We start from the raw sequence: 14,323 nt of genomic DNA, 5'->3' as shown, positions 1-14,323 counted from the left end.
CACTAGTAGATTAGCTTCCCGTACCTCAAATACAAATCCTATCGTCTCCAATCTCTACCCCTGGCCATCCCACACCCTTTGTCAAGCCCCCTTATACCCATACCTCAATCCCCCTAGCTCCCGTAGCCCCCTCTCCATCTCTCTCATCGCCGCCCTCACCACCGCCACCACCGCCGCCATCAGAGCCGGCAGCAGCAACAACAGCCAAAACCCCTGCCCTACCCCGTCTGCATCCATAAGCAGCACCGCAAACACCACCAAAATTGCCGGCGCCCCGCCATTCAAGACGCCCATCCACCTAACAACCGGCCCCCCAACATCAACCGGCACACTAAACGGCAATTCCACGCCCAATTGCCCCCCGCGACTCGCCACCGCCGCCCGCCGCCGCGAAGCCTGCGCGTGCGCGATGTCAGACAACCCACCCCTTCCCTCGCCACCGCCTGCCCCAGCAGAATCGCTACCAAAATCCACCCCTTCCAGGGGCACGAACCCCATGACAAACGCGCTCGCGCCCAGACTCGTCAGCGCCAGCAGACACGGCAGGACCGTCAGACGGTGCGGGCGCAGCACCAAAAAGTACAGGAACGGCAGGCACGCGAGCAGGGGCAGCACGGTGAAAGTGCGGACGTAGAATTCATTGGTGGTGGCGTTGGAGGAAGCGAGGTCCGTGATGAGCGTGTCTTGCTCTTCTTCGTCGAGTTCGTCGCGGTCGGCGTCCATGGAGGTGTCATCTTCGTCGGCTGGGTACTTGAAGGTTTTGCGGAGGTGCGTGGTGGTTGCGGATCTGAGGTTGGAGGTTGCGCTGGCGCCGACGCTGGCGCTGCTGGAGGTGGGCATGCTGAGGCTCAGGTGTGTTTTTACGGTTGGGACCGTTTGGAGGGGTTGTTGGACGTGTTTGGTGCGGGGATGGGAGGGTGAGGCGAGGGCGGGTGACAGAGTTCGGGGTTGTGTTTGTTCAAGCAAACTGGCAAGAAGCCTAGAGCCGTGCATTGCTGCCGGGTTTTGGGTTTTGCGAAGGGGAGTGACGTCGGCGAGGCGGCGAATCAGGCGTCGGAAAAGGCGTCGCGGGGATGGGCGCGCACATGCATTTTCGTGCTACGGATGACAGGACAATATGCAGCAGACTTTACTCTTAGATGGGCTGGTCACGAGGGGTCGGAGGATCAGAAGAGCCTTCATGCTTGTTTTTTATCTGTTTGAGTTCAGGCATAGGCTAGGTTTCGTGAAGCATGTGCCTGGATTGAACATGCTACGATATTTGACCGATGATCTGGTTCGAAGGAGGATCTGTCAAGCTGCTCAAGCCTTGGCAGCACCAGCTTTAATCAGAAGAATGTCGCCGTCTTCCACAACATAATCCTTGCCCTTGGTCAGGATCTTGCCGGCAGCTTTGACACCCGCTTCATCACCAGTTTCTTTCAGAACGGCAAAGTTGTACACAATAGCCTGGATGAATGTCTTCTCAAAGTCGGTGTGGATGACACCGGCTGCTTGAGGCGCTTTGGTACCCTTTCGTATTGTCCATTGTCTCACTTCGTCGGTGCCTGTGGTGAAGAACGAAGCAAGATTGAGAGCTTGCCTCATGGTGACGATAATCTTGGGAAGGGCAGACTTGACGCCGAGCTTCTTGCACTCCTCCTCAGCAGCCGCGTCATCGGCCATAAGTGTAAGACGCTCTTCAAATGCGATCGAGATCGGTAGGACCGGATCGCCTTCAGCGTGCTCTTTGAGCCAACCCATGACTTTGGGAAGGTACTTGTTCTTTTGGCGAATGAAATCTTTTTCAGAAAGATTGATGAGATAGACTACAGGTTTGGCGGTGAGAAGGAAGAGAGTGTTAATGGCTTCGACCTATTGAGTTTGTGTCAGCGCGAAGCTCACAAGCTCAACCGATAGAATTCAAACGTGGTGATGTGTTGTTCAGATTGGACTTCATCTCACTGCTATCCCGAGCGTTGTTTTTGGTGGGATAGCATCGACGAGCTGGGATTATATCGGGCCTAGGCCCTTGTTCATCATAGAATGGTGGAAAAGAAAAGGAACCTGCGAAACTTACCTCCTTGGGCGTCCAGTCACCTTTCCGAACTTCTTTGCCATCTTTGAGCCACTGCAGGATCTTTTCGATGGTAGCCTCCTCTTCTTTCAGCTTCTTCATCTCCAAGCTCTGACCACCTCGTCGTGTGAGTTTGCCGATGGCCTCTTTCGCCTTCTCGGTAAACTCGATATCCTTTGCAATCAACTCGCCTTTGATGATGTCCAGATCGCGCACTGGGTCGACGTCGCCTTCGACATGGGTAATTTCGGCGTCGTCAAAACACCGTACAACCTCGAAGATGGCATCGACCGCCCGGATATGTGACAAGAAGGCATTGCCAAGACCAGCACCAGTAGAGGATCCTCTCGTCAAACCAGCGATGTCGTAAATTGTCAAGTGAGCAGGCACTTCTGACTTTGGCTTATAGTGTTGGCATAGCCAGTCATATCGCTCGTCAGGCACAAGCACTCTCGATTCTTCTGGGTCGATGGTGGCATATGGGAAGTTGGCGGGGTTGCCTAATGTACATTTGGTGATGGATTGGAAGAGTGTTGACTTTCCAACATTAGCTAGACCAACCTGCGCGACGTTAGTTTCTATTCTAGATTTCTCCATTGGTAGGCCCTACATACGATACCACTCTTCAGGCTGTTTCCTGGTCGACCCAAAAGAACTTTCTCTTCCTTGACGGCCTTTTTAGGAGGCATTTTTCCTTTGCGCTTTGCGTAGAATCGACGCTGAGTAGACTGAGAGAGGAAGGGGGATGTTGAGAGACGTATGAAACCTGCACAAGGCTGAAGGGCAGGACCGGCTGCGAAGATTGAAAAGTGGGTGGTAGAAGTGAAGCGGAGCCAGGTACGAGCTGGAGGAGACGTGTTGAGTGAAGGAGGTCGGAGCCTCTTGAAGCTATTAGATCGTGATGCTTTCTGCAGCAGTGTCTTGCTCGCAACACGGTTGTGGGCAACACGGCAATTGCGCCTGTCAAACAGAGCGCAGCAGAGCTGCAATTCTTCAGAAACTTTTGCGACTTATGCCAAGCCTACTCCGGCCTGGAACAACCTCTCCCGCAAAGCTACCACAGACCGAGTCCCACACCCTTTGGCCTGGGCTCAACGTCGAGGTCTGCAATGTCACTCTATCATTATTAAGATGACCCGATCGCCTTGTGCAGACGCTCAGGGTTGCAGTCCAGCCTCAAGCTACCAGGCTTTTGCGGCGGTAAGGTTGGGACTTGAGTGCCCCGCGTGTTCCAGGAGAACTTGAAACGCTTACTGACCAGGGCCAATGAGCCACACCCCAACCCTTAATCCAGCGTCTAAAGCAACAACAACCCATGCTTGTGGGTCGCGATCTTTCTGACAGCGGCCGAGAACTCATACCAATATGCTTAGCAAACAGATGGTCGGAATACCTGATCAAGTTCTCAATCGAAGCCGCCGCCTCTCCTGTACTCTGGATAGCACTGTCGAACTTCTATCCAACGTCCTGCCGAGGCTACATGTGATGTATGCACGATGCAACCATGGAGTCGGCCAATGCGATCTCACCTCACAGCTATGCAAGACTATAGCGTCCTTCGACAGCTATAGCGTCGACTGAAATGGCCGGGGTATACGTCGTGAGGTGATTCCCACGCTCCCGCTCTGATATCCTGCAATTTGGGCATTAGTGCTGGATCTACCCTGGTCCAGGAACAACCCCCTCAAATCCGCCATGTATAGATAGGTTGACCGCAGATATACTGTTACCATCTTTGCTTTCCAATCATTCCTTCTGAGTTCTACCACGTTCATTTGGTCTACAGTACCGCGGCCTGGTGCTGCTGCCATTCCTTTTCCTTCACGATGTATCCCGTATTGTTCTGTACATTCTTACTCTCCTTTTATACGTCGTTCGCTATTGCAAGACCCTTGGACCTGGACGGCAACGGTATACCTGACTGGTGCAACTTCAACAAGGACGGGACAGCTCATTGCTTGCGGCCTGATGGGACATGGACCGTGTTTCCACCTAGTGCAAGCACTGCAAGCTTGAAGCCAGTTTCGACCGTGACAGGCATTGCCCCGACTGCAACCTTGGGAGCACCTACGACAACCGCAAGTTCTTACGCGACACCAGCAGCCTCGAAAACAACACCCGTAGCAGGGAATTTACCCACGGGAGCGCTACCACCCTCGGGTCAACAATGGAAAGCGGACAACGGCAGCAAATGGCATATCGAGTACGTTGGAGACATCCGCTACACGGGAGACCTGGCTACCAAGAACTTGATGGGTGACAAGTGCCGAAGCAGCAAACTTGGAGGGAAGGTCATCTGGAACTGCGGTGACATGATGTGCACCCCCGACTACACGGTCTGTGGGTTTGCCATGGGTCCGGCATTCTATGGTACTGACGACGTTATGACTATCAATACTGACGGCGTGACTCATGTGAACAACAATGACTTCCTTCAGGCATGGGCTGGCGACGCGCAACCTCAGAAACCGCAGACCAGTTGGGGAATGGACACATCAAACGTGGCTGCTATCAACGATACCCATGGCGTTGCGTATGCTCGACAGATCTGGCGAGGTGCTCCCGATGGGTCTTTTAACGACCAAGGTAATGTCGTGGCCGCCATTACTCTTGGAGACACGCAACCCGTGGCTACGCGTATGGGTCCGCTTCTGACGGGTCCCGATGTTGTCGAGATGGGCTTGCTCGCCATCATGCGCGATGGTGACTATATATACATCTACTCCATGGGAGGGCCTTCCAAGATCACTGTTAGCCGCGTTCATGCTTCTGATGATGTCTTCGACAGCACCAAATACGAATCCCTCGAGTATGGCAGTGCCACCGAATGGAGTGCTGGGATACCCGGCAAAACCGACGACAAATACGGCATGACCACCGCCAATCCAGGCGGCCAGTTCGGATGTTCTGTGTATGGATCGGCCTTCTACAACAACTACTTGAAAAAGTATACCATCATTTGCAATGTGTACATGAGCTTCACCAATATGTACACTTCTGACACTCCTTACGGACCTTGGTCCGTTGAATACCCACTGTTGTCTGGCTGGAACGGCTACGGAAGCCATGCTCATCCGGAGTACTCCCCTGGCGGGTCACACAAAGAAATATATTTCTCCCAGGGTCCAAACCAGAAATTCAACATGTTCAAGGTCACATTTGGCTACTGAGACGATCAAGAGACGATGCGTTTGGCATCAAATGTAATCTGTCGCTATTCACACATATTTCAATTGAAACTTCGGTTCATCATGTCGAGTCTACCAAAGCACTGCCTGATGCCAAGGCTCGTTTAACATTTTGCCCAACAACGTCCAGTAGTTCTCGGCCTTACATATCGGGTCAGCAGCCTGATTGTTCCTGTGATTGATATAGCTCCAGGCTTCCACAGCTAGACTCCTTACCCGTCCCTTAAGTAGACTCTTGGATAACCGCTCTGGTAGCTGGCAGAAGCAGCCAGCTAGCTTCACCGCCGCTTTTCCGGATACCCATCTTGGACGAGCTTCGCCGTGGCCATTTTGGAGCTTGCTCGGCCAACCAAATTGCCAACACATCGCTAAGAGCCGCGTGCATATTCATCACGGGGCATAGTGACAGCGGAAAAAATCGTCCCGAGCCGCCATCCGCTCTTAAGACTTAAGAGCCTTCCACTGAGCTTTCAATCTTAATAGTCTCGATCTAGTGCTCGGCTTGCCATCACACTTCGCCAAAATGGGCCTTTTCGATTCTCTCGAAAAGAAATTCGATGAGTTGAAGAAGGACATCGGTTTCGGCGGTTCCAAGCAACCACAGCAAGGCTATCCCGGAGCTCAACAACAATCCTACTACCCTCCCCCTCAAGGTCAATACCCACCGCCTCCTCAACAATGGGGCCCTCCTCCACCTCAAGGCCAGCACCCAGGCTCTCCACCTCCTAATCCTCCACAACCACAGCAACAACCCCAATCCGGCAACCCCACTGACTACTGGGTGCCCACCCTCCACGCCTCCCGCGCCGTCTCGGAAGACTGGGACCAAAAGATCGGCAACGGCGACAACGGCTGGGGCAACAACGAGCTCCAGCACTACACCTCCAGCAACGACAACTCCTTCTACACGCCCAACAACAAACTCGTGTTGCGCGCCGTCTCCAACCCCTCAGACCCCAACCCAGCAACACGCTACACCTCGGCGCGCCTCGTGTCCCGCCAACGCCTCGACCGCCCCCGCGGCTGCCTGACCGCCACCATCAACAACCCCAGCGCGCCCGGCATCTGGCCCGCCTTCTGGCTGCTGCCATCCGAGCCCTTCGGCTGGCCGCACGAAGGCGAGGTCGACGTGGGCGAGAGCTGGAACGCTGACCCTACAAACCACACGTGCCTGCACTGGGGGCACTTCACGCCCCAAGACAACGACAAGCACCGTGTCGTGGACACGCCCATCCCCGACCTGGGCCGGCGCGCCGTCAAATATGAATTTGCGTGGGATCAAGATGACGCGAGCGGCCGCGGCAGGTATCTATGGTGGATCGACGGGCGGCCGGTCATGAAGTGCGAGATCCCCAAGGGGTTCCGACGCATGAAGGAGTGGACGGTCTTGTTGAATATTGCGATGGGCGGGAATGTCTGTCAGGGGAAGACGCCGCCGCAGGGGACGTTTGAGATGGTGGTGCATGAGCTGCGCCTGAGTGGCGAGTGTGACGGCGGATGGGGAAGGTTCGAGGGGAGTTGGTGGCAGGCGCCGGAGGGGAGGCGGATGTAAGATGGGACGGAGCCTGTGGAGCCGAAGTAGAACGTGAGAGATGGCATGTCTGGTTTTTTGGTCTTTAGATCTTGTTTAGAAGTACGGGAGTGATAGACTCAATTGGGTCGTGAGAACCCAGTCCACACGTCTAATGTCACGTTGGCCAGATCTCTTCACATACTCAACAAATTCCCAGCGTCTTCGTCTTGCCGGAACCCCCTCTTACTCCCCTAATGGGCCCTTTTGAGGCATATCCAGGATCATTGCAGGCTTCCAGGCATCACGTGATTTCAAAAATACTCTATAGTTTGCGTACGTGGAATATCCTTTGCAAAATCTCGCACATTTCTACGAGCGACCAACTTCAACGTTCTGGCAACCTCAATAGTTGTCTCCTGTGACCAGGCCCTGCTGGCGCAATGGTAGCGCGTTAGACTTCTATTTACACGCTTTAGGCGTCCCCAAACTACTCAATGAGTGGGTGGGATCTAAAGGTTGTGGGTTCGAGTCCCACGTAGGGTGGTCGTTCTATGGTATATGTGCTGTTTCTTTTTGAATTTTTGGCACCCTCTGAGGAATTTAGTGATCAAAGAAGAGGGAGGAGCGGCGCTGTTGAGTCAGGGAAGAAGAGGAGCGGTGCTGGTGAGTCAGGGTAGGTTCGAATTTTTTCGCTTCAGGTGGGTGCGGGGAAGGGAAGGGTATGGCGAGGGCGGACAGCGCTGGGGACCGAGAAGGAAGAACATTCCATAGATGCGTACTTTCAGGTTGCGAGTCTGGCTGATATGGGCTGATGCAGTTGCTGTGGCGTCTGCTCTGGGTGGGCAATGCTTTACCTGGGATAGATCTGTTGCAGAGATTCAACAGCATCAGGCAGTGAAATCTTGGCGCTTTGGATGTTGCGAAGCAAAACGATAACAAACCAGCATGCAAAACTCGGTTCTTGTATATTAAGCCATCTGGTTCAACTGTACAAGTATAGACGCTGCAACCACTGACCGTGGATCTTCGCGCTAAGCCAACCAAATTATGCACAGCGCGAACACCCTAACGCCTTGCTGCCCGAAAAATGCCACAGGTCAGATATCCTCCCCTCCCCCTTCTCACACCTTAAGTTGAAACCTCTTCCTCAACGCCGGCCCATAGCGCCAGAACAGCAGCGGACTCGGCGCAATGAGCACGGTCAGAAGTCCAAAAACACTAATCCCCCAGCCATAACCCAGCTTCTCAAACATCATGGGCGCGAACAACGGCACGATGCCACCCATGACACTGCGAAAAACGCTCCCGCCCGCGATCGCGCTGGCCGCGTACTTCTCAAAGCTGTCGATGTAGTAGTTCTGCACGGTATTCAGGATCACGACCTGGCCGATGCCGTAGAAGAAGGAGATTACGATCGGGACCATGAAGTGCAGCCTGTACTCGACGGTCCACGCGAAGCCGAAGAGGCTGACTGGGATGAGGACGGAGCCGATATTGGCGAGGGGGAGGCGGTATTCGGGCATGGAGACGCCGTCGTTCTTTCGGGTCAGGTGGTTGTAGACGGTGTCGATGCGCGGGACGATAAACCATACGGAGGTTAGGAAGCCGATGCCGGGCCCGAGGTAGAGCAGGCCGACTTGCTCGGAGTCGAAGTTGTAGGGGGGAGCGGAGAAGATGGATTGCATATTGGTGTAGATGCTGTAAGTCGTGCCGAAGATAATGGCCTGGTATAGCGACATGGTGAAGACGATGGGCTGCATGAAGATGCTGACGGGCCGCTTCAGAGAGGCCAATAGCTTGATGTGCAGGGGTCGGAGATCCTCGCCCTCGAACCAGAAGCCAGGATCTCTGCTAGGGGTGGTCTCGCCGTGAGTGCCGTCTAGCAGCGGATCGCTTTCCGAGTAGTTGCCATTGGCGCCGCCGCGGGACCGAGAAGTGTGCTTTTCGAGCAGCGCTCTCTTACGCCGCGCAAGAAGTACGGGCGCATAGGTTTCGCGCAGCCAAATGACGCCGACGGCGGTGTTGATGAAGCAAACGATGGCAAGAACCCAATATACCCAGCGCCAGCCCAGGCGAGTGACGATGACGCCGCCGATCAGAGGTCCAAGAGTCGGGCCGAGGAGTGGACCAAGGAGATACCAGCCAAAGATACCAGCGCGTTGAGAGGAGGGATACATGTCGGAGATTGTACCGCCGCCGTTGGCAATGCCGACGCCTTGCTTTGTCAGTGGAAGTTCAAGAGGAGGGAGAGGACGGCGTACTGCCAAACAAGCCGCTAATAGTCCTCACCGCGATCAACGTCGCGACGTTAGGACTCAATGCCGTAGGTATCTGCAGCAGCGTGAAAACCGAAAAACAAACGATATACACCCGTCTCCGTCCAAAGGTCTCCGAAAATGGCGCAAGAATTAAGGGCCCTAGACCAAGCATGATCACGAATCCCGTCGTCGTTGCAATGACCTCCTGCTCGCTAGCATTGAAATCCCGGGCGATTTGGCTGATCCCGGGCGTGAACATCGACGACGCCAACGGCGAGAGAACGGCCATCAAGGCGATGATGCCGACATTCGTGAGCTTCTGTCGATTCGGCCAAGCACGCGGGTTCTCGGGGTCGTCCTGGGCGAAGTCGATCTGCTTCGAGGACGAATCATGGCCGTCATTGGAGTGGAAACTGGCGTTGTCCGGGTGGAGGAACGGGCGCTCCTCGTCGTCGGGCGAGGCGTCGTAGCGGAGAGGCATGGCATCGATGAACACCCGTTAACAGATTGAGCGACGAAATGTATGGGAAAGGCAGAGATGACTGTCGTGTTAGCCTGAGAAAGCCTAATAAGGCCCGTCTAGGCAAGCCAGGGATTACTATGCAAGATGGTTACCCGCACATAAGTTGAATCTGGGTGAGATCATGGGTAATCTCTGGGGTCGGCTGCACAGATCGTCGATCTCATATGGGATTCTGTCGGGGCGCCTGTCAGTTGTGGGGGCAGATCTAGCGCCTACGGAACTGGTTTCCGGGCACCAAGCCCGTGGCGCTGTCAATTTCAAGCTTATCAATATCAACGGGGAACCCTTCTGACAGCGGAGTGAGCAAAGAAGTATTTTGGTGACTCGCTGATGACGCTGTTGTGCATTACAAAAGCTGTCCCAGGGTCCATAGTCTCATGCATGGTGGAGACGCCGCTGGTTGAGGACAGATATATTCAGGATTACATTGATTTGATATTGATGCCAATCAGTATGGTAAAGCGGAGTCTTGACATGAGAATCGTGAAGGATTCAGTGAAGAGATACGTAGCTTGTTCAAGTTTGGTCATTTGGTCATTTGGTCAAGAAGTGGGATACTCGCTCGCCAGGATGCTGGTCAGGTCTCTGTAGAGATACATGGCTGGAGTAGCCGTTGTGCTGGTTGTCTTAGATTCGTTTCACGGCCAGGCCGCTGATGTCTTGAAAAAAAACCCCCGAACCACTGACGACCATATGGCTAGCGCGGAAGTGTCGTCAATTGCCATCGCTTGCACACCTCTCCAAGCTGGCTGCGATGAACTTGCAGCCGTGTGATTATCGGTGGGCAGTCTCAGCGTCGTCTGCTTTCTTCTCTGAACTCGACTGCTCGTCCAGGTCCGCATTGTGTTCATCGTCACACGTCTCGCAGCCTCCATCGCTGCAGCGATTTTTCTCCAAATAGTAAACAAGATAGGAGATGAGGACAACGACCAGAATCACAGACAGGATGCCCAGCGTGGCCCATAGCCAGCCCAACCTGTCGTCAAAAGGGCCGGGGCGAGTCCCAGCCAAAGCGAGAGAGCTGTCGTCAATGATGATGCTGGAAAAGTCTGAGCTGGCTTCAGGCATGGTGATATCCTTGACTGATCTTGGTAAGAAGAGGATGGTAGCGGAGACATGAGAGCAAAGGCTCGTGGGCAGGAGGATGAAGAACAGATCAACGAAAGTGTTTGATGCAAACGTCGTGAAGGCGTACTGACCCGTGCGGACTGTGTCGCTTGGAATATTGCAGCGTCGACTTCGCACACCCCCAACGATCGTGGCGAAGGCAGCTGGTCGCTGCCGTTGTCTGGCTAGCCGTCAACTACGTCAGCGAGCAGTCAACGACATGTAGCAAAAGGAAAAGATGGCAACCAATTCGTGAGATCGGCCTGTAGCGAAAGTGAAAGCTGTAGAAGGAAGATCGTAGTCAATCAGGTGCAAAGGGTCGTACAGCAACAAGCTGTGTTTGCTGCTAGCTGATCTGGAGTTTCACCTTCGACGCCTGATCAGAATGGAAACAGGTATCACATTGGTGTTTATTGGAGCTGGGAAAGGATTTTTCGGTAGTATGCTTCACAGATCACTGCTGAGACGTAAACCGGTGGCCGTGACGGTGCTTGGGTCGACAGCGGTGCCCCAAAGTCCTGAGACCGTAGTGACAGTGACAATACGAGGCCTCGCAGCAGTGCCCTATGGGCTTCAAGTACACCTGTGGACAGTCCGGTCATTCAATTGAGCTGTTCATCGTTCTGGGCCAAAAATGCTCGTTGGACTTCTCCTCCCTGGCATGGCTCGTGCATAGAAGGGATCAAATACACGGCTTCTCGGTTCTTAACTCAAGCAACCACTCGAGTATCACTCGTCTTGATCGTGGAGAGCTTTGCTTCGGCTGCACAAAGTGGCTGATGTGTAGCCGGGAGGCGTGATGGCCAGAGCCGGGCAGGTCTGATCTGGGATATGCCAATCGACATTCTTCGCTGAACAAGCCCTGAGGGAGAACAGTATTCGCTGCCGAGGACCAACTGAGCACTCCACAGCTACTGCTCTCGCAACAAGTATGTCACTCATCACTGGGATTCCCAGCATCACTTCGCCGAAGGGGCCCCGTTGCTGTCTTGCGAAACAACACTGTTCGTGCTTCACTCATCGGCCCTCCCGTCGGACCCGCTCCACCTCGGCCATAACCTTCCCCTTTGCTTCGACCTTAGCTTCCTTCCTCGCCAGCGTGCTCGCCATCCACTCCTCAAACTCCTCTTCTGCTTGTTGTTCACTTCGGCCAGTACCGTCCACTCCTAGTCCACCTCTGAGAAGCGTCCTCGCGTCTTGCATACTATTGATGTCCAGGTACCAGAGCGCACCGCCCGTCGCCATCATAGTAACGCTCAGCACATTCACGGTTGCGATAGTGAGGGCCTCGACAGCCTCTAGCGGCCCACTCACCTTTGCTGCCTGTGCCTCGTGATGCGCCGGGCCGTTGGTGTAGAACGCCGGATTGGCACTGAGGCGGCGGCGCACGAATGCTCTGCGTGTGATGAGCATGGAGAAGGCGAAGAAGGCGAGGCCGGCGGAGAAGATGACGGCGTTACGGTTCTGTCGGGGGTTTTGCTGAGGCTCCAGGGTGGAGGGCGGATGAGAATTTTCATTGATCTGTGAGGGTCGTGTAGCGCCTGGCGAGGGAGTCTGTGGTGCTTTTTCTTCGAGTAATCTCTTTGCGTGTGCAGGCTCGGGCACGGATGGAGAAGATGTGCTCGAGGGCTGTGCAGAGAACAGAGAGGTGAACCAGGACATGGCGTCGAGGACTTGAGGACTGTAGAGGGAAATGAAAACGCAGCTAAATGTGTACACACACGAAATGAACGCAGATGATTTGATCGTGATAGATTATGGACGCTTTCAGGGCTTCGAAAGATGCGCGAGCTGCGCTGCGTCCACGGACGCTCCAAAATTTTGTGGAGAAAAGAGAGCAAGCACAACCGGGAAAGACGCTAAGCCGTTTGCAGAATACATCGCGCCGGCTGACGGCGGCCATGATGAACCAGTGACGAGGTTTGCAGCACAGGTTAAAGCGGTTGTGTATTTGTGATCCTATAACAAGAAAACGAGGTGTACAGCCCGCTCCCGCGATGGTGGCACCGCCTATCACTTTGCTCATAAACGCCGTCAATCATCACATCGTAAACACATGCGGACGAGGGACTGTGTGCTCTTCCCTTCCGTCCAGACGGAACCAACAGCGAGGCCCTATAATCACTACTTCTCACCATTTCAACAAGCAAACCTGGCAGAGCCACTGCCTTCCAAAGTAATGCCCACCTCTTCCAAATCGCCGTCTCCACGCCAAGCAAGCTTCTCGCGGTTGCTATCCTGTTCGAAATGAAGACCACTTCCCGACGCACGCATGCTACCACTGCCAAGGCTGCGCATGCGCAGCTTTCCCATCCAGCGCCTGGGGTACTGAATCTGAAGACTCGCGCTACCGTGGACAAGGTGCCTGGACTCGAGGTTGCGGAGGTCATGAGCAGAGGACGATGCTACAACGAGCGATTGGCTGCCGGACTGACTGATGGTCTCGAGATTGCTTGTCTTTCCTCGAGATCCAAGGTCGAGAGCATGTATGGTGAGCGTGATGGACCCAGAGGCAGTCTCAACGCTGGTCAAGCCGCCATTACCGGCAACGATGCTGCCACGAACGCTGCCCGACTGGGTCTTGATTGTTGTCTGAAACGTGCGATTGGTTTCGTCGCTCGAGGGTAGCCACGGGATGATGCCCCTACCCATGTTGACACGAACCGAGCCGGACGTCGAACTGATTCTCAAGACTGCATCTTTTTCGCCAGCTTGTGGCTCGATATTGACATTGATACTTCCCGACGTAGTCGAAAGATCAAGCAGATCGTAGAGCTTGAAAGTACCCGATATTGGGCTTGAGGTTTCGTGTCGGCGGTATTCACGCCCTGGGTTCGGCCATGCTGGCAAAGGAGACTTGTCTAGATCGCCTGAAGGTCGATGGTGCCAATGTGGTCCACGAGTGCCGGCCTAGTCAATACAAGTCAGTCGCACATAGCAATGTCAAGACGGAGCAGCAATACCCGATCCCCTATCAAAGCTGGGAGCATCAACCACAAGCAAAGTGCTAGAGCACAAGAGAACCAGAACACCCTCCTGAAGCGCCGTCTGCGGTCTTTGCACTGGCCATTACCCCTCCTAGAGCATCGCCTGGGCTGGACATCTGGCTCAGGCTGTGCACGCTCCAGTAGAGGCGAAGATGCATATGGGTCGGAGCTGGGGACTTCTTCTTGAGGTTCCTCCGGAATGGCAGGGTAGGCAACGTCTTCCGGAGAAGACCTGGGTTCACGTACTGGTTGAGGTTGGGAACGGGCAACAACGGGCGAAGGTGGTGTGGAGGCCGTCGTCTCCGACGGCGTATAAATGGGAGGAGGGTCCGCCGGATCCTCATCGCGGGAGAAGGCTTCTGCCTCTGTCCCCATTTCCGAAGCGTTTGCGAGCGGAGTCCGGTTGATGTAGTTGTCACTCCAAAGACCTTGGGAGGCAAGCCGTTGTGCCTCTATGCCAGCGGATATTCTGGTCTTGTCAGAGTTTGAAGTTCTGGAGTTGTCTGATGGCTCCGAAGATGACGAAAAGGTTTCGTAACTGCGCGGAATGGGCTTCTTCTTCAAAGTCATGATGGTGAATGGCCGGGTGATGGATCCTCAAGCCACAACGACGAATACGTTGATAAATCCTGGAGCCTGGGATTATCCAGCGAAAAGTGTCGTCGCTAGACACGCATCAATACGTCAGAAG

The 14,323-nt window shown here is 54.4% G+C and overlaps 7 protein-coding genes and 1 non-coding gene across 8 annotated transcripts; 3 read left to right on the top strand and 5 right to left on the bottom strand.

Moving 5' to 3' along the window:
- Nucleotides 1-81: 81 nt before the first annotated feature.
- HMPREF1541_09495 (uncharacterized protein) lies at nt 82-840 on the bottom strand (the record flags this gene model as incomplete). The annotated part of the gene is made up of 1 exon (XM_008714168.1): nt 82-840. One exon carries the CDS (start codon nt 838-840, stop codon nt 82-84), a length of 759 nt encoding a protein of 252 aa, XP_008712390.1.
- A 462-nt stretch (nt 841-1,302) lies between these two features.
- Nucleotides 1,303-2,745, bottom strand: HMPREF1541_09494 (GTP-binding protein YchF; the record flags this gene model as incomplete). Its single annotated transcript, XM_008714167.1, has 3 exons — nt 1,303-1,854; nt 2,060-2,617; nt 2,671-2,745. The coding sequence occupies 3 exons, from the start codon at nt 2,743-2,745 to the stop codon at nt 1,303-1,305; spliced, it is 1,185 nt and encodes a 394-aa protein (XP_008712389.1).
- A 1,137-nt stretch (nt 2,746-3,882) lies between these two features.
- On the top strand, nt 3,883-5,226 carry HMPREF1541_09493 (uncharacterized protein; the record flags this gene model as incomplete). The annotated part of the gene is made up of 1 exon (XM_008714166.1): nt 3,883-5,226. The coding sequence occupies one exon, from the start codon at nt 3,883-3,885 to the stop codon at nt 5,224-5,226; it is 1,344 nt and encodes a 447-aa protein (XP_008712388.1).
- A 541-nt stretch (nt 5,227-5,767) lies between these two features.
- HMPREF1541_09492 (uncharacterized protein) lies at nt 5,768-6,796 on the top strand (the record flags this gene model as incomplete). The annotated part of the gene is made up of 1 exon (XM_008714165.1): nt 5,768-6,796. The coding sequence occupies one exon, from the start codon at nt 5,768-5,770 to the stop codon at nt 6,794-6,796; it is 1,029 nt and encodes a 342-aa protein (XP_008712387.1).
- A 387-nt stretch (nt 6,797-7,183) lies between these two features.
- HMPREF1541_09491 lies at nt 7,184-7,300 on the top strand. The gene has a single exon. It is a non-coding gene; the product is annotated as a tRNA-Arg (tRNA).
- Nucleotides 7,301-7,878: 578 nt separating this feature from the next.
- On the bottom strand, nt 7,879-9,496 carry HMPREF1541_09490 (uncharacterized protein; the record flags this gene model as incomplete). Its single annotated transcript, XM_008714164.1, has 3 exons — nt 7,879-8,605; nt 8,687-8,972; nt 9,019-9,496. 3 exons carry the CDS (start codon nt 9,494-9,496, stop codon nt 7,879-7,881), a joined length of 1,491 nt encoding a protein of 496 aa, XP_008712386.1.
- Nucleotides 9,497-11,662: 2,166 nt separating this feature from the next.
- On the bottom strand, nt 11,663-12,307 carry HMPREF1541_09489 (uncharacterized protein; the record flags this gene model as incomplete). The annotated part of the gene is made up of 1 exon (XM_008714163.1): nt 11,663-12,307. One exon carries the CDS (start codon nt 12,305-12,307, stop codon nt 11,663-11,665), a length of 645 nt encoding a protein of 214 aa, XP_008712385.1.
- A 477-nt stretch (nt 12,308-12,784) lies between these two features.
- Nucleotides 12,785-14,202, bottom strand: HMPREF1541_09488 (uncharacterized protein; the record flags this gene model as incomplete). The annotated part of the gene is made up of 2 exons (XM_008714162.1): nt 12,785-13,555; nt 13,609-14,202. The coding sequence occupies 2 exons, from the start codon at nt 14,200-14,202 to the stop codon at nt 12,785-12,787; spliced, it is 1,365 nt and encodes a 454-aa protein (XP_008712384.1).
- Nucleotides 14,203-14,323: the final 121 nt, after the last annotated feature.

The sequence above is a fragment of the Cyphellophora europaea genome (assembly GCF_000365145.1).
Source record: "Cyphellophora europaea CBS 101466 unplaced genomic scaffold supercont1.10, whole genome shotgun sequence".
Taxonomy (NCBI): Eukaryota; Fungi; Ascomycota; class Eurotiomycetes; order Chaetothyriales; family Cyphellophoraceae; genus Cyphellophora; species Cyphellophora europaea.
Note: the sequence above shows the minus strand (reverse complement) of the source record. Positions and strands in the feature narration are given on the sequence as shown.